The sequence below is a fragment of the Gambusia affinis genome, linkage group LG14 (genome assembly GCF_019740435.1).
Source record: "Gambusia affinis linkage group LG14, SWU_Gaff_1.0, whole genome shotgun sequence".
In the NCBI taxonomy this organism is placed as follows: Eukaryota; Metazoa; Chordata; class Actinopteri; order Cyprinodontiformes; family Poeciliidae; genus Gambusia; species Gambusia affinis.
The window spans coordinates 6,439,093-6,462,057 of NC_057881.1; the positions used below are offsets into that span (position 1 = coordinate 6,439,093).

General features: G+C 38.0%; 3 protein-coding genes across 3 annotated transcripts in view; all 3 read left to right on the plus strand.

The window, feature by feature from the left end:
- Positions 1-43: 43 nt before the first annotated feature.
- Positions 44-6,160, plus strand: LOC122843852 (zinc finger protein 879-like). Its single transcript, XM_044138947.1, has 2 exons — positions 44-608; positions 1,686-6,160. The coding sequence occupies exons 1-2, from the start codon at positions 203-205 to the stop codon at positions 3,266-3,268; spliced, it is 1,989 nt and encodes a 662-aa protein (XP_043994882.1). The 5' UTR covers positions 44-202; the 3' UTR covers positions 3,269-6,160.
- Positions 6,161-6,535: 375 nt separating this feature from the next.
- On the plus strand, positions 6,536-11,179 carry LOC122843870 (gastrula zinc finger protein XlCGF57.1-like). The gene is made up of 2 exons (XM_044138975.1): positions 6,536-7,016; positions 8,770-11,179. The coding sequence occupies exons 1-2, from the start codon at positions 6,704-6,706 to the stop codon at positions 10,011-10,013; spliced, it is 1,557 nt and encodes a 518-aa protein (XP_043994910.1). The 5' UTR covers positions 6,536-6,703; the 3' UTR covers positions 10,014-11,179.
- Positions 11,180-17,452: 6,273 nt separating this feature from the next.
- Positions 17,453-22,965, plus strand: part of LOC122844075 (atrial natriuretic peptide receptor 1-like) — a 45,023-nt gene continuing 39,510 nt past the window's right edge. The window contains exon 1 of the mRNA XM_044139254.1: positions 17,453-17,953. The gene's annotated coding sequence lies outside the window, so the exon portion shown is untranslated. The remainder of the gene's footprint in view (positions 17,954-22,965) is intronic.

Here is a 22,965-nt window from a genome sequence, read left to right on the forward strand (position 1 = left end):
AAAACATCTGAAGGTGGATTTTTAAGTTAGTTAATAAAGGCATTTACAGATTCATCCTGAACAGCAGAGGTCGCTGTTTCCTCTTTATGCCTCGCGTTCACTAAACGGAAGCGTTTTCCACAGATTTCCTAAAAAATTGTTGTTTACATGCTCCCATCCTCTCTCGTGTTTTAGTGGCTTTGGGAGCCTAATCTGCGGCAGAATGAGCGCCATTCAGCTGCTGCGGATGTCGGTGCATCAGCGGATCAGCGCCGCCGCTGAGGACGTCCTACAGCAGCTGGAAAACGGGGAGAAAGCGGTCAGACTCCGGACGCAGAGAGCAGTGATAACCGCGCGGCTAACAGCTACCGCGGAGGAAATCTTCGGACTGTTTAAGGAAACTTTAGCGGGGTACGAAGAGAGACTGCGGCAGTCCGAGCAGGAGATATGCCTCCAGAGAAAGCAGCTGGATGCTCTGCTGAAACCTGAAGTCAGACTGCAAAGATCGGAGCAAATGGAGGCTTTTAAAGCCGCAGGATCCGCTGCGGCCAGCGCTTACTCATCCAGTTCCGGTCAACTTCACAATAAAAGCCCTGCAGATCAGAGTGAAGAGGAAGTTGAAGACACAGGTGCGATGAAGACGCCTGAAATAAAAATTAGTACCAAAAAAATGTTCTCAACTAACAGTGGCACTTATTCAACATATTTTTACTCAAGTGAAAGTACAAAATTGCTGTCTATAAAGTTACTCCAGAATTTAAAAAACTTTACTTAAAAAGGCCACTTGAGTATTGAGTAATCATAACATCTGATTTAGTAGTTTAAAAATATTGTCATCAAACAGCCAAAAATATAAGGTTGTGTGCAAATTCTGATATTTTACATAATGAAATGAATAACAAACATACAAATAAATAGGTTTTAAGAAGACATATTTTTTTCCAAATATCCTTTTTTTCCCCAATATAAAACAACTGAAACTAATACATTACCCTGAAACTCGTTTTTTTCTAGAAAACCTCAAAGATCAAGCTCAAATTTCTGATTTTTTTTCTAACGCATTTTCGACTTTTGGAGCTTAGAAATCTATTTATTTTTTCTAGAGAATTTCTGAAATTAATCTCAATTTTTGAGTTTTTGTTTTTTGGCAGAAATTTATTCTTCTTTTTTTCCTATCTACGATTGCATTAATACGCCATCCTTTCTCCAGAAAGTGTTTGGAGCCGTTTACTTTCTCCTAACTGCCGAAGTTTTTGTTGACATGGTAACCTGAAAAAAATACGTCAAAGATAGCCTGCTGCTAAGAGCGCAAACTCTGTCATATTTTTACAAATGCAATATAACAAAGCAAATCTTTAACACATATATTCCACTCTGACTAAATTTCAAAACCCAATTTTTTTACTGATTCCTAGCATGATTTTAGTTGAATAATTTGTTTATTAACTTGTTAAGATTGCTGTGACACACAGTTACAGTCTTACTTACTTAAAAAAGATGCAATAAATAGTTGTTATTTTCACATTTATCGACATTGCAATAGTGTCTCAAAATATTGTGATAAAACTTTAAATCCATATTGCCCACCCCTACTTGAAATAAAGACTTTTTGGGGAGAATGTCTGAAACATTTGGATTCTAGTAAAGGTCAGAGCTGTGTGGGTCTGTTAATCTCTTCAATCTAAACATGAAGCTTTTGTTTCTAGGCCTTCTGAAGATAGTGACCCTGGACGACTGTAGCCTGCCAGCCCAGTTCGACTCAGCGGACCTGAATCCGCTCGATTCTGAGAACGTCAGCGATGCTTCCTGCCCGTCATCGCCAATCTCCTCTTCTCCATCCTACCACCTGGAGGCCTCTACGTGCACCGACGACGACGACGACTGGACGGAGAGTCAGTCTCTCAGGTCAGAGGGCAAAAGGAAAAAGAAGAGAGGTCGACCTTTCAGATCCGTCGAGAAAGTGGAAGGAAGTCCGCCTCTCGGATCTGCTGGGAAGAAGAAACGAGGACGACCTCTTGGATCTTTGGGCAAAAAGAAGAGAGAACTTCTTGGTCTTGAACCTTTAGTCATTGTGAAAAAGCGAAAGCGCAGTCCTCCTACAGAGCATTTCAGCTGCCATGTCTGCGGACGCCTCTGTCCGGGGAAAGGCTTCCTGCTGCAGCACGCGCTGCGTGTCTGCGGCAGCAATCCAGACCAGCGCTGTGGCTTCTGCGGCGAGCTTTCAGACTCTGCTGATGGTCTGATGGCTCACCTGCAGGCTCACCAGCAGAACACAAAAAAGTGCTCCATCTGCAAGAAGACGTTCACCTCCATCAGGGCTCAGGAGCTGCACTTCCGCATCCACACCGGGGAGAAGCCGCATGAATGCCCCGAATGCGGCAGAATGTTCCGGCAGAAAAGCAACCTGATGTCTCACATGCTGGTTCACGCGGCAGAGAAACCGTTCAAATGTAAAGAGTGCCCACGCGCCTTCTGCCACATGACGTCGCTGGAGCGCCACATGGAGGAGCACAACAACGCGCTCATCCTCTCCTGCAGCATCTGCAGTCAGGAGTTCAGCAAGCGGAAGGACCTGCGGAAACACATGGCGACCAATCACGAGGACAGCGTCCCTAAAGCGAGTAAAAACCGCACATCTGTGTTGACCAACTGCAAGGTGTGTGGGGAAGCTTTTGACCGGAAGATCCTGCTAGTCAGGCATGCTGGGACTCACGCGCGGGAGCCCAACTGCTGCTGCGGTGTTTGTGGGAATCTGTGCGACTCCATCGACAGCCTCAACGCTCATCTGCGCTTCCACCGGGTCGCCGCCAGGACCTGCGAAACCTGCGGGAAATCCTTCCCCGGCCGATCGGCGCTGCTGATGCACCTGAGGATTCATACCGGGGAGAAACCCTTCAGTTGCAGCTTCTGCGACAAGGCCTTCAACCAGATCGGCAACCTGAAGATGCACCTGAAGATCCACACGGGCGAGCGCGCTTTCTCCTGCAGCATTTGCGGGAAGGGCTTCACCCAGAAGAACAGCCTGGACACACACGTCCGCTTCCACAACAAGGAGAGGCGCTTCCTGTGCCAGGTGTGCGGGAAGGGCTTCATGCAGGACGTGGACCTGAAGAGGCACATCCTGGTCCACACCGGGGAGAAGCCGTACGAGTGCAGGGTCTGCGGGAAGAGCTTCCAGGCCAGGCGCTCACTCAACGGTCACCTCAAGGTTCATGAAGCCGGCGGGATGGCGGGCGTCACCGAGGACCAGAGGATGGACAGCTTCTTCTCTGGACCCTTCCAGCTGTAGGTCAGAAACTAAAAATAGGGCTGAGCACAGCGGCTTAAAAATTAAATCTCTGATATGATCAAACCCAATCTGATTTCTAATTTTATTCAACGTTTTTCTCTAAAAACCGAATTACAGATATCAGAAAACATTTTCAAAAAAGTCGCCTTTTCTTTGATTATACCTTTTGTGAGTTTTACAAAGGAGAATTAGGGCCAGGCTGCCAGAATTTTAGCTTAGTTACAAGAAGGTGCAGTTTTACTAGACAAAACATCTAAATATTACGAGAAAAGCGTGATTTTAATTTGATAAAGTTATCAAGATTTGTTGTGGTTCTTTTTCCAAAATGGACTGAGTTGTTTGCTCATCATTTCAAAGTCCTGTTACTGATTAAAAAATTTAGTATTACTATTAAATATTATCTGTAAAGCGTATTCTAAAGAATAATTTTACTAGATGCTCAGCATTTCTCATTTAATTTTAAACTTTTTTTTTCATGTTGGAGTTCTCATCAAGTTACGACTTTATTCTCGTGATTCAAAAACCAGTCTCAGCCTGACCCTAACACTGTTGTAGAGTTGACCTGAATTCAAAGTCCAAATAAATAAAACAAGATGGCCGCCCTGGGCAGGCTGACATCACTCTGAACTATGGAAACTCACAGAGTGGATTGATGGAAAAAATCCAGATTTTCCAAAAAACTTTACACCAGTTTTATCTTGCTGTTATTCTTATTCTTATTCTTTTTTTGTTTAACTATAAACTTATAAAAGCAGGAAAAATGCTAGATTCTTAAAAACAGTTTTCAGGAAAACTTTCCAGCAGGAAAGGGAGGAATCAGCAGATAATCCCCCTAAAAGAGACAATAGAAATAAAAGCAAGATTTTTAAAATAATTTGTAATTTTGTTTTAATGAAAAGAAAGGTGAAAAAATATTAAAATTGGAAATTGGAATTGGTATAATTTTTTAAAATGATTTTTAAGTCAGTCTTTTTGCTGCTGCACACAATGAAGAGCTGCAGCAGAAATTAAAATCCTTCACTAAACATGAAGCAAAAGGAGTTTTTCAACTCGGTACTGAAACTGAGCTGATAAATAATAATCAATAATTTGTTGAATCAGATTTTTTTTAGTGTAAACATGGAATAAATTGATCAAACCCTGAAGTGGAAAAATAATTCAAAAAGCAAACAAAACCCATTTCACTGTCAGTTTAATAATTTAAACCATTATTTGAATTTAGCGTTAGCATCTCAGCATTCCTGTAACTGTTACTTTACTTTCACCGTAACGATAAACTGACTGAAACAAGGTTGAGAGAATAACGAAATGGAGGCAGGATGCAGAAGTTAGAAAAGTTAAACATTTTCTAAAGATTTTATGTTTGCTATTAGTGAAAATATTTGATTGCAAAGTCAAAATAAACTGATAAGCATTGAGTTAAGTACATTTATTCTGCCAAATTATAATTTATTGGGATTATACGGGACTACAAATTGGTGGAGGGATAAATTAACCCTGAGAAGACATTAGGACATCTGTTAAATCTCAAGGTAATAAATGAGGTTCATATAGTCGGACCATCTCAGTGCAGCTCACAGTTGGATCTCTTGGATATAAAAACCAGAATCAGTAACTGGTGTGAAAGTAAAACTGTTCTCTGGTTTGTTCAGTTTTTTTTTTTTTTTTTTTTTTTTACTTTAATGTAAAACCAGTTTGGAGCATCAAGAGCTTCCAGTAGAAGCTGCAAGCATAAGACTGATTTTATTAATCTTCTGTTTGACATTTTGTCCCACAGTTGATGCATTTTTTTTACAATTTCAGACAATATGTAAATATTTCTGTTTTATTTAGTCAAATGTTTCGATTTGGTGATTTTGTTCATCTCTCCTAATTATAATTGCCTTAAGTTTTAGGCTGGAATTGGATGAATTGGATCTCTGGTGCTCATTATTATATCTACACTGTAAAAACAAACTCTTACTAAGTATTTTTGGTCTAGTTTCTAGTAAAAAATATCTTGCTACATTTGAAATAACTAAATTACAAATAATTTTTCAGCAAGATAAAGGAATGTGTTTTAAGTAAATAATTCCTTAATTTCGTGAAAAAGTAGTTATTATTTCACTTAATACAAGACATTTTTTCATGTTAGAAGTGAAATAAACTCCCAGTGTAATTTGTATGTTTTAATTAATACTAAATAACTATTAACTTAAGATCTTATATCTTGCTGAAAAGTTACCTATAAATTAGTTTTGTCATATTTAAAGTGTTCAAATATTTTCACTAGAAACTAAACCAAAAATACTTGGTAAGATTTTGTGTTTTTACAGTGTATAAGCTGAAACAAGTTAAAAACTGACTAGATTTTAATTTCTACTTAAATAAATCGTTTTCTTTTCTAAATAATCAAAATACTGAGCATTGATCTTAATCTGTGATGCAGCTTTTGCTTCTTGTTTCTTTTACTTTAAATAATATTATGAAGGTTTTATAATAGAAGCAGTTGAATGTGTTTGTTTTTCATTTATTGGCATGCAGTCTCTGTTTTTTCTAAAGACTCAATGCTGAAGGATTCTTCATGAATTCAGCAGAAAGTTCCTCTGAACCTGGTTTAACCAAAAACCGACATTTAAAGCCGTCACAGGTCGTGTGATATGTTGATTGTTAAAGTTTTTTTATATGTTGTTGGACATTAAAAGCGACTCTGGGCCCATTTTGAGCCTCATCACCCTGACCGGTGATCAAACAGTAGGAAACTCAAAAATCCTGTCTTGTTTTCAACCAGTGAATGCATCTAAATGCTACCAGGTTCTGGTAGCAACACTCTTCAGTGTGGAAAATGTTACTGAGTGAGGAAAACTGTTTGGTTAGGATGTTTTTCCTTAATAAACGTTCGTCAATCATTTGAAAACTGCCTATGGTGTTCTTTATTTACTATTCATTTTTGTCTAAAATTAAAGTTTATTTCTTATTTATTTAACCTTGAACCAGGTTTAGAATAAATTCTCATTCCTGACAACTACCTTTTCAGAAAACATTAAAACATCATACAACAGAATATTGTAGAGCAGAAAACAGAAGAATATCATAAAACTAAGAGATAAAAATAAGAATACAACCATATTTTAAGCGTCTTTGAGAACCCTTTGTAGAGCACTATATAAGTCTGATGTCATTTCATTTTCATACTGACTAAATGTACTACAGTACGTTAAAAAATGGGGGGGGGTCAATGGAAAGCAAAGTATATGTTTTTAAATGTAATTATTTTTTGTTCACTGTAGTGAACGTTGAATGAACCAGGACCACAGAAAGAATTGGACATGTTCTGCTCCTCCGGTCCTGCAGGAGGCGCTATGCCTCACTGCTTCCTCTCAATGACCCGGACAGATCAACGCAATCTGGACTGTTTTCCTTCCTACAGTCCGGTGGACGGAGCTCTGCATCGGGATGTCTCTGTTTGTGTGTCCCCAGAGCTGCGGGCTCCGGCCACTGACCGACTCGGTGTCGCAGCTTCTCTCCAAAGTCGGTGAGGAGATCCTGGCTACACTGGAGAGGCGCTCCGGGGAAGCCGGGTCATTCAGAGGCTCGGGCCGCTTGGTACGGCTCCTGCGGCCGCTTCTCGCGGACGGGATGGCGGCAGCCGCGGAGCTGATTGTTCAGCTTCTGGAGCGGGAGGTGGAGGAATACCGGCGGCAGCTGGAGCGGCAGAGCCGGCTGCTGGAGGTCGCATTGAGCCCGGTGGTTCTGCTGAAGCGGACGGGTGAGAACCGCTAGCTTGAAGCTACAGCCCAGAGCGACTGTTGCTAGGCAACCAGGGACCAATCGGAATCAACCTGCTGATCATTTATAAGAGAAGTAATTCAAATTGAGCAGCGTCATTCATGTAGAAATTTGGGGTATATTTCTAATTATTATACATATTATATATTTTATTATAGTGAAAAATACGTCACTTGCTATTTTTTGTTTGTTTTTTAATCTCCTGAAACAGACATTTTTCTTTTAATCCCGGACTATTCACAAAAAGCAAAACATTTTTTGTCATGGGGCCCAAGTTTCCTGGCGGGGCCCCTTCATAAAGTTTAGAGTTTAAAATGGTTTCATAAAGGTCCCCCAGTGTACGGCTTTCCCCCTTTATATCTCAGTTAAATATGAACGTTAAAAGAGGTTTTTCAATACTGCACTGCTCTATTTAATACTAATTAGCTATAGTGACCCGTATTTGAAAAAAAAAAAAAAATTATTAAATGGAATGGAAAATGTTTGGTCTTATTCTTACAGTGAGAGGAAAGGGTTATTTTTATTCATATATCTGATTTCATATGTTTAGTTTTCTTCTCGTCATTCAATTTTTCTGGGAAATCTGTTGTTTCATCAAGGTTAAAAATATTCCCAGATCTGGTGATACCATCAGTACGTTATTTGATTCTGATCAGCAGAGTGATTTGACTATCATAAGAAAATCAGAGCTTAAGTTTTACTGTACAAAGTAAATAAATTGGAGCTTTATATTGCAACTAAATTAACTTATTTGCTCCACAGATAACTCTCTGCAGCATTGCCTTCGGGCCCAGATTGTGGCTTAAATGTTTTTTTTTACTGATGGCTGACTGATACTGATTTCCTGTTTCCTTCGAGGTCTGAGCCCCAGAGTCTCATTATGTTTCCAAGAACTACGACCCATATAGGCTCAGATGAGTAGAGTGTATCTTAATTCATCAATTAAATGAAACTAACATTAAACGCACAACAAAAATGAGCTGCAGTTTCCATAACTAATTTAGCTTTCTCTGAACAAAGTGGGTCAAACCATGAGCTGTTTGATGAGATTAAAGACAGATTAAGAGGGAATATTTCAGTTTTTCTGCATTTAGTGAACGAAATAAGTTTTTTCAGTACATGACATTTTAGTCAATTAGAAATTGGTCAATTTTGATCATTTTTGCCATCCATTTTTTTTGTAAACAGTAAATAAACTGGGCCTTATGAAAGTATGTGCACCCCTTCAACCATTTCTGTTTTGTCACATTACTACTAGGCCTGCGACAATAACAAATTTCACAGGAAGATAAATTGTGCCAGAAGATATTGCGATAAGCGATAATGTTGTTTTGAGACCATTTTCAGGTGATATAACAGTATTATAATGCAAGAACACATTTTCAAAGATCTATAAACCTTACATTCTAATGAACATTTAAAACATTTTAAATAAACAAACTAAATAAACAAAACAACAAATAAAATTAATTATTTACTTTCTGTAAACAAAACAAAAAGTTGAGACAAAAGCACCAGTCTGAAGATTTCTGTCATCCAGTTTTTGGTTTTGAAAGAGAAAAATCACACAAATAAAAATGGTCAGGCTTATTTTTTCATGCAGTTAATTTATGTATTGCTTGCGACAGGCCCAATTACTACTAAGGACATTATTGTTTTATTTGGTATTTATGTGGAAAACTAACAAAAGTTGAAATACATTTATGAACTAAAAATGTTTTCTTCTCTGTCAGTCTCGATCAGCTCCTCTGCCAAAGAGATGACCACAGATAATAAAAACCTCCCGCTGCATTCAGACGCAGTAACTGCTGCCTCCTCAGACATTTCTGCTGCTGAAAGTGAAAAAGAATGGATTGAAAATTCCTCAGATGAGAAAGAGACAAACACAGCAGATAAAAGAGATGAATCTGTAAGTAATCAATGTTTAATCTATGGGAAAACTTTCTGTCACAAAGTAAGTCTTATCAGACACGCGGAAATTCATGCAGACTCACCTGAAAATCTCTGTGGAGTTTGTGGAAAACACCTGGAGGCTTCAGGAGATTTATCCGACCACCTCGCATCCCACAGGGAAACCGTTTGCACGAGCAGGTTCTGTGAGATCTGTGGGAAGACATTTCAGAACATGGAAACACATGTACGGAGCCACACTGGGGTAAAACCGTACAGCTGTGACCTCTGCAGCAAGAGCTTCCCACGGGCAAACGCACTGAAGAGGCACAAAAAGATCCACAGCAGAGAGAAACCAAGCCCCTGTCAGATTTGTGGAAAGACACTCGCTGGGAATCAGATACTCCTAGAGCACCTGAAGACACATAAAGATCACCGCAAAGGGGAGGATGATAGTTCAGAGATGGCTAAACCAAAAGTAAACGTAGAACCAATTCCTGATGATTCACTCTGCTGTAGAGTTTGTGGAGATTCCTTTCACAGTCGAGGCTTCTTAAGAAAACACGCAGCGACTCACAGCAGCGACTCCAGATGTGTGTGTGGAGTGTGTGGGGAGCAGCTGGATTCATCAGACGTTCTGCAGACTCACTTGGAGTCTCACATGGAGGCTGGTGGGACATGCAGCGTCTGCGGGAAGAGTTTCCAGAACATGGAGACGCACATGCGAATCCACACAGGGCTGAAACCATACCAATGCCCCATCTGTGGCAAACGCTTCCCCCGACCTGGAGCTCTGAGGCGACATAGGAAGACCCACAACGCCAAGCGTTCACTAGACAGAGAACAGAAAGTCCAGAATACAGAAGGTCAAAATGCAGAGATGTCATGTAGTCCGTCATCCCACTGCAAAGTCTGTGGGGAGAGTTTTCAGAGCAAAGGCAATCTAAGAAAACATGCCAAGAGCCACGCTTCAGAGTCTGTCTGTGGGGTGTGCGGTGAGGATCTGCTACCGTCTGAAACGCTGGCCGATCACTTGCAGGGCCACAAAGAAAAAGAGAAAGTCTGCCACATCTGTCTAATCATCTAAACTATTAAGTTTAAGTTTATAAACTATAAATCTATTATTAGTTCTGAGATCAAAGGTGAAGGCGCCTTTAGTGGACTTTAACATTTACTTTATCCACAGTGAACTGGGAACAGACAAATCCTGGAAGTTCACCGGAGGATCCACACGGGCGAGAAGCCATTCCCCTGCCACATCTGTGGGAAAGCCTTCCGGCAGATGGGAGGACTTAACGTCCATATGCTAACGCACACGGGAGAGAAACCATTCAGCTGTCACAGGAAGGAGCTGGCCTTCGGGTGCCACCTGTGCTGGAAGGCTTTTGTCACCAAAAATGACTTGAAGAAACATCTGTTGACCCACACTGGAGAGAAACCTTACAGCTGCCAGGTATGCGGGAAAAGTTACCAGGAGAAACGCTCTCGAGACGTTCACATGAAGGTGCACCAGGTGGTCCATAACAGCAGGGAGTCAACCAGAGGACAGGAGGGTCTCCAGACAGACTTCATCCAGCTGTAGAGAACCAGATTGGTTCAAACTCATAAATAAATTATAATAAGACCTTATTACCTGTTGAACAGTAATCACATAAGAGACAAGACTGTTGAAGTTTTAACCAGAACAAATGAAAGAACTGGAGAACTAGACTAACAAATAATACATTTTTAGCCTTTTGAATACAAAGATCTTATTTTCAGATTATTCCTTTAACATTTATAGAAAAACAAACAAAATGCATTCATATGGAGATCCTCTACCAGAAAAATTTGTTGGCTTTCTGAGTTTATTTGAATGAAATTTAAGCCTTTCAGTCATGACAGATCTGATCTTTTACTGAGTTTTTACTGAGTTTGACATTTTAATTATTTAATTGTTTTAATTCAAACATTATATTGACGGCCCTTAAATGTTTTTGCACTAATTTAAGCAGTTTTTATTTTCAAAGTTCTGCTATAATTTTGTTTTTACCAAAGAGAGAAAGTTGTAAATGAGGTTCGACAAAATTTCTTGGTATTTTTAGTGGGAAGGTTGAGAGCACCATTTTCTACATCGAAATATTGTTGAATATGTAAAAAATTAAACAGTTGGAGACGTTTAATTGTCTGTTGTTTATGTTTGTACAACCAATAAAGAGCTGTGCAAAACATTACTAATTTCTACATATTTTACTGCAGCCTGTTTTATCTCAAAATAAAGACATGAGAAACATTTATTTGCTGTTTTTAATATATTAAAGTTGCTTCTGTACACATGACCAATAAGTTTTTTTATTTCATAATTTTAACTATTGATAAATTATTAAACTTGTAAATGTATAGAAATGATTTGCTTTGGATTATATTATAGATATCTTTTTATTTTTTTCATTTCTTAATTTGAACATAAATCCATATGTATATTTATAATCATCAATTTAAAAAAAAATTATTTTCAAAGCACATTTTAAGTTTTTTTTTACGTTAGATTATCGGTTTTTAAAAAATTGTAAAGATAAAGAATTCATGTTGAATTAATGTAAAATAATTAAAAGTTAGTTTTTCATGTGGTAACTTAGAATAAATTTGATAGGAACATTTTAATTTCAGTCATTTGAGACATAAATTAGATTTGAAAAATTTACTTGTAAACATCTCTGCTATGGATTTCAGCGGCTCTGTGATGGTTTTACTTTTACTGTTGCTGAATGTGAAGCTCTGGAAGCTGCTGGACTTGAGGAGCTCAGTAAAAAATAAAAACTGAGACGTAACAAAGTTTTTCCACCAGATGTCACTACAGCTTTTAAGCTTGAAGTGTTGAAATTGAACCTTTAAGTCACTTTAAAAACATTGATGGAAGATTCAAACCTTTGAGCCACATATAATCTGCATTTCTTCCTTATTGTCTAATCATCTAAACTATTAAGTTTAAGTTTATAAACTATAAATCTATTATTAGTTCTGAGATCAAAGGTGAAGACGGCCTTTAGTGGACTTTAACATTTACTTTATCCACAGTGAACTGGGAACAGACAAACATTTCAGCTTTAATTTTGGAGATTCATCCTCCTCTTTCTTTATTATCACTGATTTACTTCTCTTTTAGAAAATTAACAAACTTTAACTTTTAAACTGGATAATTTACAGCCAGTAATTTACTGATTCTGACTGGAATAAATAGGAAGATTTAGAATCTAATCCTGACTTGAAAGCTCTGATCTGTAGTGATAAATAATTCAATCTATTTTGAATATATTTGAAGAACACACATAAAACTTTAAGATACTGCACGTAAAATAAGTTTTGAAAATAGTAAATTTAGGTCTAATCTCTCTAGTGACATTAAATTCACACTTGCAGTTTGTAACAACCAAATAATGAACACAATATGAATAAATTGATCAATTCTGAACACATTAAGAAGCATGCATGTGTACAAATAAACTGGTTTAACATTAACTGGTGATCGATAAAAAGCTTTTTTACAACTAAAGTGTTGCACAGAGTTGTATAACGATCGCTGTCTGAGCCGTGATCCAAAAGTGAAAGGACAATTCTGCCACTAAAACCAAGCTGCTGCTGCTGCAAAGAAACAAAAAAAAAAAGAAAAAAAACAAAGTAAAAAAAAAAAAATGCATAAAATCACAACAGCCTCCATTCACACTCCCTGCACAAAACTCCACTGCTGAAGAAAAAGCATCTGCAGGCTTGATTACAGTTTGCTGTGGAAGATTTGGATAAGAAGTGAAATACTGAGAATATAATCTGGTCAGATTATACCAAGGGTGAGTAATAAATATAATTAAACCCCACAAAGTATTTTAATATATATTTTATTTTCCCTTCTGGAAATTGTCAAATGTAATTTCCATATTTTATCCATAACTTCATTTTTGGACAGATTTTGTTTGATTTCTTTGTTATTTACTACTTTTTCTTTCTGGATGTATGAAAAATGTTGCTGGTTTGGACTGATATGTTCACATTCTGTCTGTGTTTAAATTAAATTAGATGTATTATGAGAAATTTTGTTATCATTGTGGAAAAGGGTGGAGCTGCCATGTTGGAGAATGGAACAAGAATCAGGCTTGAAATGGAGAAACAAAACAAAAGAATCCAGTTATGAACAATGAAAAACCAGGAGCTTAAATACTGAGGCAGCGTGTTGGAAAGTGACAAAAGAACCAGAAACGCTAATCAGAGGAAACGAGGTAGAACTGAGGAGAGGATAAAGCAGGGAAACTGAGGGAGGAGACTAATTAACAGAGAGGAAGCTAAACTAAGACTGAAGGCTCTAGAAACCAAAAGCCTGACAACAATCTAAGAAAAATAGATTTAAACACAGAAAAGAAGAAGAAACGATGAAGCTATTGAACTAATATAGCAACATGTTGACAACAATAATAAACAGAGACATTAACTGTATATGGCAAGACCTGTTGAACATAAATAACCCAAGAACAAATAATCAAAAACAAGATAAAGACTCAAACACTAAAGGAACGTAACAGGAATCATGGTTCCTTCCCAGGAAGACGGTTGTTGTTTCATATCCTTGACCAGCTGCAGGTTTTTTTATGATTGGGATTTATGCAGGTTTGCTTTTTTCCCTAAGGTCCAAAATCATGAATGTTGAGAAACCTGGAGAGTCTAAGGGTGCATTCACAGCACACCAATTCAGTCTGCTTAAATTAAATTTTAGTTTTAATTGAACTAAAATTTATTTGCCTAGAATGTTCAGTTAATGTGAACTCTGACCTGTACCAAAAAAGTTAACTCAGGTCCGTCCAGATTTTGATGTGGTTGAAGTAAACTCTGGGATGGTTTGACTGTATATGTGAAGGCCTATCAGACCTCTCCAAAAGCAGGGCATTCTGGGTAAATACAACCAAAACAAAGATGAGAGTTTAGCACAAGCAGGAGAAATGGATTGTGGTCTTTTACCAAAAACAACAGAGGAATCCTACAACCGCTAAAATCTGACAAATGTCCATCTTTATTTACATTTCGTGAAGAAGGAAGTTGCGCTCAGTGTCGATTTCTTCAGTGGTTCTTGGTGGCAGCGCCACCACAGGTGAGGAGGGGAACAGCAGCTGAAAATGTAACAAATGTTGCAACTTTGGTCCCAAATCGAACTAAACTCACAGTTCTGGGTGTGAGTTTGTGTCTATCCAAAGTGAACACAAGAAATGTGGACCAGCAGAAGTTCAAAGGACATGGACAGTTAATTAATTACTCTGAGAAACGACTATTTTAATAATACACACTTACACACAGGTGTGTGTGTATCTGTGTTTTTGCTGTTGCTTCTTTGTCAAAGCAGATTGACTTCTGTTTGAACAAACTTGTGAGGAATCCCAGGTATTTAGACTCATTAACAACCATTGACGTCTCTTGTCACTCTCACCTGACTCACCTGTGGCTCGTTGCAGCCAGTGGGCTGTTTACTTACCCGCCTATAATCTGCGATTGTGTTTTCACAACAATCAGTGAGAGCGCGCTCGTCAAACCGTCTGGGGAGGAATGTAAGGTCTGACGGCTGGTTTTGCAGAAGAGCTCCAGTGTCAATTTAAAGATGTTTTGTCCAGTTTAGCATTTACTTCAGTAAAGATGCAGCATCTTCCACACTGATGGGATAACCATAAACGTGACAATAATATATATATATGACTTCTTTTTGTACGGCTCTGACTGCATGGCACAGCAAATACTGCTCTTGAAAAGCATTCCCATGAGTTATTTTACGACACCAGACCCGTAAAGAAGTGATTTCTATTAGCTGCACCGAAAAAATGCATTTTTTTACATTTCAAATTTACTGATATTTCTTGACACTCATTCAGTATGATGGAATATTAGTGCCATTGTTGACAGAAAAACAGAGGAGAAAGTTTGAGATTAAGCTCGAAAATTTAAAACAAAAAACTTTGGTATTTCTGAGTTTAAAAGTAAAAAAAATTACCTGAAAATCAAAACATTTTCAAAAGTTTAAAATTTGCGAGAAGAAAATAACTAAATTTGAGATTGACTTAAAAAAATTTCTAGAAAAAAAAAAATAAAAAATTTTCAGACAAATGTTTGACTTTAAAATCAAATAAATTCCACCAAGTTTTTTCTAAAGAAAATTTTGAGATTTTTCCAGCAATTCTTTGGCTTTTTCTAAGTCGGGAAATTTCAGAGGTTTTTGGCACCGTTATACTTCCACTCCCTCTAAGATGTTGTCATGTTTTGTTGTGATTTTTGCAGCTTAAAATTACTGATTTTGTGGCACCTCTTTCAAAAGTTGTGGTAAAAGTTACAAATTTTTTAAGCTTTACTTTTACCTCAGAAATAAGTTGAAATTACCATAAAAGAGAGGATTATAACATAGTTAATATTTAAAGTGCAAATAACAGTTTCAAGTCCCTTCCTGAAATTTCACCATTAATACAAATAAAATCAAGTCCTGATGAATAGTCAAAGTGCAAAAGAAGTTGTGCTCATGTCATCTCTTGAGGTTTGTCCTTCAGTGGTTGTTGGTGCAGCGCCTCCACAGGCGAGGAGGGGAACAGGTTTTTCAATTAATTTGGTTTGTTTGACAGTGCAGTGAAAGAGAGAACCACACCAGCTGAAAATGTAACAAATGATGCCATTTTGATCCCCAATCGAACTCGATTCGGTTCGAACTCGTTCGCCCAATTGTTCCTATTTTTCCTTCCTTATTTCCAGGAAGGAAAAAAACCTTTAATTTCAGTTTTCTGAACCATTAATTTGATGAAACCCAGTGGAGGCATTTCCTTTGACCCCCGGTGTTTGTGTGGAGTCGATGCTTTCGTTCATCAGACAAGAGAAACATACACAAATGAGTCTTTTCATTAACAAGAGAGTTACGAGTGGAGGGCAGGGAGTGTGTGTGTGTTTTAACGTGTGTGCGTGTGTGTGTGTGTGTGGGTGTGTGTGTGTGTGTGTGTGTGTGGGTGGGTGGGTGGTGGTCATTTCCAGGAAGAGGTACAGAGGAGGGAGAGTTTGTGTGTGTGTTACTAAGTGGCTTCCTGGTCCACCGGGTGTATCCTGTTCAAAGACGCACTCACCCTCAGGGTCATGCATACGTGTGTGTTTGTCTTGTACATTAACTTTATCATCAGCAACACACACACAGACACACACAGACACACACACAACACAGTTTTTGTTGACTCTACATTCTGTACACGATAAACCAGATTGTTGTGGATGTCAGGATTTGCAGATTCAGAACATCACCGAGGCGAAGACGCGTTCTTGTGTTTTGTTAGCGGCGACTTCCAGGACGGCCTCTGACCAGCAGGGAGCCGACAGCCGAAGAAGGTCAAAGTTTAATAAGAGATTGTTGAATCATTAAACCTTCAGAGATCAGGAATGTTAGCGTCCTGCGTCAGCCGTCTCGATGAAACTGAATCTAAGAAATTAAAACAAACATCCCACACCGGATCGTGTTCAGAACAGCGTGCAGTTATTTTAAACGAGGGAGGTTGTTTAAAAAATTTTCTGAAAATATTTAAAGAATCAAAGTGTGGCAATAAGCTGGTTCACTGCAAAACACAACATCCTCCAAAGTGGTTTTAGTGTAGTTTCAATGGAAAAAATGTGAAATACACTTGAAATCAGATAAAACTGACTTTTGAGTAACATTTTAGAAACTTGCTTCAAGTCAATAATTTATTAATATTGATTAAAAAAAAGGACTCGTTTTTTTTAAGTGAAAAAATCTACAACATAAATAATCAAAAGTTACTTGTAAGTCAGTTTGTCTTACTTCAAGTGTACTGAGATATTTGTACTATAAACTAGACCAAATTACTTGGTAATATTTTGTGTTTTTGCTGCTTTCTGAAAGAAGATAGCTTTTTTAGATATTTATTGTGGTGTTACAAAAATTGTACTTTGTTTAAAACTCACACGCCCAAATTAGTTGAGCTGTATGAATATTTAGTTTTTTATGAATGTAAACAATATTCAGTCTTTGAAAATTGTGCAGTTATAATGGCGCTATTCCGTTACCTAGCAACCCAGGCGGAGCTAAGGCTGTTTTGTTGTGGACAGCTCCACATCTCTTTGCTGCTATTTTCACACATATCAAATTTAAGTGTAAACATTGCGTCGGGGGCGTGGCCAGCAACAGTTAATTTGCATAAAAGTGACAGAGGTTCAGCTGAAACGAGCTCAAAATCAGCAGACTAAAATTTTAGATTTTGTGTAAAAAAAAAAAAAATGTAATGAACATGTTTAATATCTTAATTTTAATCTTAATTTGTTTAAAAGGAAACACATAATAGCCCACCTTTAATTAAATAAACTAGAACAAACACTTCAGTTAATCCTTCAGCCGGTGATTTACTGATTATGAGCATCATAAAGTGTTTATGTCTTTATTGGCTGTTCTGTCTTATCTGGACCTGTTTGTCTGCTGGGTGTGATTCGAGAGCACAGACTATACCCACACCAGAAAATGTTTTGTGTTCGGGAGCGCGGCTGATCACCAGGGGGCTCCACAACTGCGTGGGTTTCCCGCTGTTCCCTCCACTAACCTCATCCACACCAGCTGGACTCATTAAACCGGACCCGAACCGCCTTAAGTCGGGTCTAATTGTGGGGGAGAAGCTTCGGAACCAATCAGCAGACCCACGGGTGGGACTCGGACACGCTCGCTTACTCAGCGCTATCTCTGCCCTCGTGCCCTGTTTTCGTGGCCCCACTTTGAAAAAAATAATAATACGTGCACGTGCGCGCGTGGCCGTGAGGAAGGTGGGACATCGCCGGGACCTTTTTCTGTTTTCCTGATTGTATTGGACCGGAAAAGTGCCGGCAGCAGCGGGGGGTTCGGTACTCCGGCGTGTCTCCACTGAAAACCTGAGTTTCTGCGCTGCTGAGGAGACATCACGCTGCTCTTCTTCTACTTCTTCTTCTTCTCCTTCTGGCTGCTGAGGAAACATGAAGCTGCAGGAAGAGAAGCTCTGAGGATCCGAACAGGTAAAAGAACCGACTGGCTTTAGAAGTTCACGAATCCTCTGTCATTTCAAGCAGCCGAACCAACTCAGAGCTGCTGAGTTTGATCTGATCATATGTTTACGTTCATTGAATAACTGTAATTAATTACCATTAATTACCATTAATTACAGTTATTGGTCTAGTTAAAGTTAACGCAGAAAGTCGCCATGTTTAATCCTGATGAAGCAATTAAGCAATCAGACAATAGAAGGGTGATAATTTTTTTTAAAGATTTAAAGCTTGGCTCAGGAATTAAATCCAAAACCGAATAATGTTATTATTAATAACACAAATATTACAATGTCTTTGGATTTAAATTTGTCAAAATGCATAAAACTAAATCTTACCAAGTATTTTCTGTAGTTCTGGTGCAAATATACTTAAAATAAGAAACTTTTTTTGCAAGATAAAACCATAAAGTCAAGGACACAAGAGAATAAAGATGTGGAAAATAAATACCAAACTTTGTAATAATCCCAAAATATTCAGATTCCTTATCGCCATGCCAACAATACAGACAGATTAATGATGTTAGTTTTGTTGCTTTAGTTTGATCTGTTATTATTTCTTCCACTCTGCAAAAATGCAACATTTTGCAGAGTATTTTTGTCTAATTTCTAGTGGAAATATCTTAGTATACATGAGAAACTATGATCAGCTTTTAAACAACTTATAGGAGTTTATAGTAAATAATTCTTTAATATTGTAACACAGGAATGTTGTTAAAAGTGAAAGAATCAAAAGATCAATATTCACCAATTATTAACTTAAGACAAACTGCTGTTTCTTGCTGAAAAGTTTCTTGTAAGTTAGTTTTGTTGTATTTCCAGTGTACTAAGATATTTACACTAGAACCTGGACCAAAACCACTCTGTGATATTTTGTATTTTTACTGTGTGGCCTCCTGCATGTGTCTCTGGGTTCCCCTGGTTCCTCCCACAGTCCACAGACATGAGTGTTAATTTATGACTGACTGTGTTAACACACATTGAATTTAATTTAATTTAATTTTTAAACATTAATTCTGGATTAATCCATAAATTAACTGAACATACAGTTGAAAAATATCTCATAAAACTAAAGAAAATAAATAGTGTCAGTTTATGGTATTTGCAGACTTTATTAATTACAGATTACTGCATTTATTACCCTGTGGTAATAATATATTGCTGGTATGTTTTTAAGGGCATGTGTAATATTTGTATTCTTCCATTTAGAGCTCATAATAGTTTTACTCACTTCTATTACAAAAACTGATTATTATCTCTAACAAAATGTTGAAAGACAAAAAAAAAAACAAAAAAAAAAACAAAAACAAGCACAGTGAAGCTAAAACTGCAGCTGAAATGTAATTTTTTTAAACTGTTTGGTATAAATGTATAAAACAACTCCACTCCAAGACAAAATAAGTTTTATTTAACTCTGCAGCTGAAATTTTAGCTCATAAAGTAACGATGTATATGGTGAATTTTTCAGTCAGAGAAATGTCAGAGAGCAATAACGCCAGGAGCTAACAAACCGGCACCCTGTGGAGGGAAATAAAAGCCCCGTCTGCCTGTGATTCATCACGTCAATCAATCAAAACCACAATTCTAACAGAATTCAGACAAATTTCTGCTCTGGATCTGACAAGCTTTGTTGCTCTTATGTGTGCTGGAGTCCCAGTAGCTAATAAGTCTGTGAATCCTCAGATATGATTCATTTTAGGGTGAATTCACACCAGCCCTGTTTAGTCCGCTTTAAACAAACTCTAGTCTGTTTGCCTTGAAAGTCTGGTTCGTTTGGAGAATACGTAACGGATCAAAACATTGAACTCTGTGTATGCATTCAAACCCAACTAAACAATGCATACACTGCAAAAACGCAAAATCTTACCAAGTGTTTTTGGTCTAGTTTCTAGTGCAAATATCTTATCACGCTTCAAATGAGACAAACTTAAAAGTAACTTTTCAACAAGCTATGGGAGCTGGTTTTTAGTAAATAATTCCTTAGTATTGATGAAAAAGTTCTAGTTCTATTGGCAGATGATGTTTTGTTATAAGTTCAATAACCTGTCAGTGGGACTAATACGTTTTCATCAATATTAGGAAAATATTCACATAAAACTACATCTTGTTGAAACTACTTTTGGTACTTTTAAGTTAGTTTTGTCTTATTTCAAGTTTGCTGAAATATTTTCACTAGAAACTAGACAAAAATAAGATTTTGTGTTTTTACGCCAAGTGAACTGAAGACGGCTACAAATGCAGGAAGTGGACTACAACAAAGGGAATTCTGAGTAAACCCAATCAAAACAAACTTGTGTGTTTGGCTTTGGCAGTAGAAATGACTCGTGGTGTTTCAGCATAAACAAAAGAGAAATTTTCCAAGCGTTAAAAACTGATGTCAATGCATTTTTGTTTACATTTAGTGAAGAAGGAAGTTGCTCTCATGTCTTCCTCAGAAGTTTTCATGTCGTTTCCTTCAGTGGTTCTTGGTGCAGCGCCACTACAGGCGAGTTGGGGAACAGACCCCCATATACGGATAAACGCATGGTCTCTAGATCTTGTTGGGATATTAGGCGTTTAATCCTGGAAATGTTCTTCAGGTGATAGAAGACCGACTTTGTAATCGTCTTTAAGTGTCTCTGAATGTTCAGGTCCTTCACTACGTCCAGATTACGAAGATCTCATCCTCATAACGTGTTTTTTAATCTCACTCATTTGAGGTCACAATTAGAGTTTAAATTAAAAGCAGCTTCTTTTTCTCTTTTTGAAGTTTCTCCTAGCTGATGATGATGCTGCTGTTTCCTTCCTCGCTAATTTGATCTGACGATGAAGATGCATAAAGATGAATCAGAACAACAGGCTCAGCTGTGTCCTGTTTGATCTGCTGCGTCTCTGCTGCCGTTTCGCAAGACTTACATAAGTCTGAAGGCTTGCATGAGAACAATGGCGCACACACACATCTACTGCAGCACAAACACACACACATATTTGTTGCTTTGGTGTTTCTTCTGATAAAGAAAGGAGATGTGTAATTAATTATCCTCAGTGTTTAAGTTCCCCCACTGAAGATGCTCTTTGTGTTGGTTTCTGTGGCTCATCATTACCTATTAAAAATGTTCTGAGTCACTTCATGACCTGAAACGGACCGGCATCCTCAGTGAGTCACAGATGAAACTGTGAAACATTCAAAAAACCTTCTGTAAACATTTTGTGTAGTATTCGTTCCTCAGGTTTACTACATTTTATTCTGGCGTCCGTCTGAACGGTTCACTGGTTCACAGAGCGGTGCATCAGATGTTCACCGTCTCAGTTCGTCGGAAAGCGTTTACTCATTACTCGAACGGTAAACAGGCTCGGCCCTTTCTGTTTAACCTGCAATTAGCTCATAACAGCTCAGTTGCACACATTGCTTCCATTTTTGTGGAACATCAAGCACACATGGGGCCCACATGGAGCTAATGGGTAACAGTTTATGGATCCCACATGGAAACCCTGGCTGAGGTTTCACATGCTGCAACAGTTCCTCAAGAGGATCCATTAGTTTTGAGATGTTCATTCAGAAAAGAGGATGAATCACTCTGGATTTAATTTAACAGCAAAGGGAAAGTTCCCTAATTTGATCTACGGAGAGTTTAGCTGGTTTAGGTTTCACCTGACAGCCTGTTTAACACTAAAGCAAGTTTATTTACTAAAAACAGCTCGCAGGCAGGCGAAAGTATTCACACCCTCTCATTTTGTTGGGATTTTGTGCAATAGATCGACACAAACGTTACGCTGAACGCGACTTTTTCACGGCAGTCTGAATAATTCTGGACTTTTTGCACCAAAAAATCGGATCTTTTCCACTTCCACATGTTGTACCGAATCAGAAACGAATCTGATTGTTGTCAAAGTGTCTGCAGTCTGAACGGTTGTGTCGGATTTTATTAATTCATCTCCTATTAAGGAGTTTCTGAATCACTTCCTGACCTGAAACACATTTTTCTACGTCATCAATGTGAGAAGTTCTGCACTGAAAAACCCCGACGCATTAAATCAGGATGTAAACAAGCACCTGTTATTCTACGTCACAGCTAATGATTATTTTAGTAATTGATTATTCTGCTGACTAATCAAATGGAAAAAAATCTTGTTCTGCTGATTTTTTTTTACTATGAAAACATATGAAAATAAACAAATAATTTAGGAAAATAAAAATTTTATTGCCTAAAAATGCAATAACAGTAGAACTTAAGTGAACTCTTGATTATTTGTAGCAAATGTTGCATCTGCAGCTTAAAAATATGAAACTCGACCTTTTCTGTTTGACTAAACATCAGTACAGTTTAAGGCTAATCTGCTAATAATTTACATGATTTGAACAAGGTGAAACAGGTGTTTATTGTTTTTTTTTTTTGTGTTTAATATCCATCCATCCATCCATTTTCTTTACACCCTTCTTCCCTAAATGGGGTCGGCAGGGTTGCTGGTGCCTCTCCAGCTGCGTTCCGGGCGAGAGGCGGGGTTCACCCTGGACAGGTCGCCAGTCTGTCACAGGACAACACAGAGACATACAGGACACACAACCATTCACACACACACTCACACCTAGGGAGAATTTAGAGAGACCAATTAACCTAACAGTCATGTTTTTGGACTGTGGGAGGAAGCCGGAGAACCCGGAGAGAACCCACCATGCACAGGAAGAACATGCAAACTCCAGAGAACATGCAGAAAGATCCCGGGCCGGGAATCGAACCCAGGACCTTCTTGCTGCAAGGCAACAGCTCTACCAACTGCGCCACTGTGTTTAATATATTTATGGAAAAGTTTTCATTACAAATACACAAATGTACCAAAATTCCCAATGTGAAAAAGAAAACAGTAATAATAATAATAATAATAATAATAATAATAATAATAATAATAGTAATGAATAAAAAGCCAATTCAATAATAATGAACAAACACAGTCCTCACTGTCATTTAAATAAACCAGAACGATTTATATTGCTACATAATACCAGTT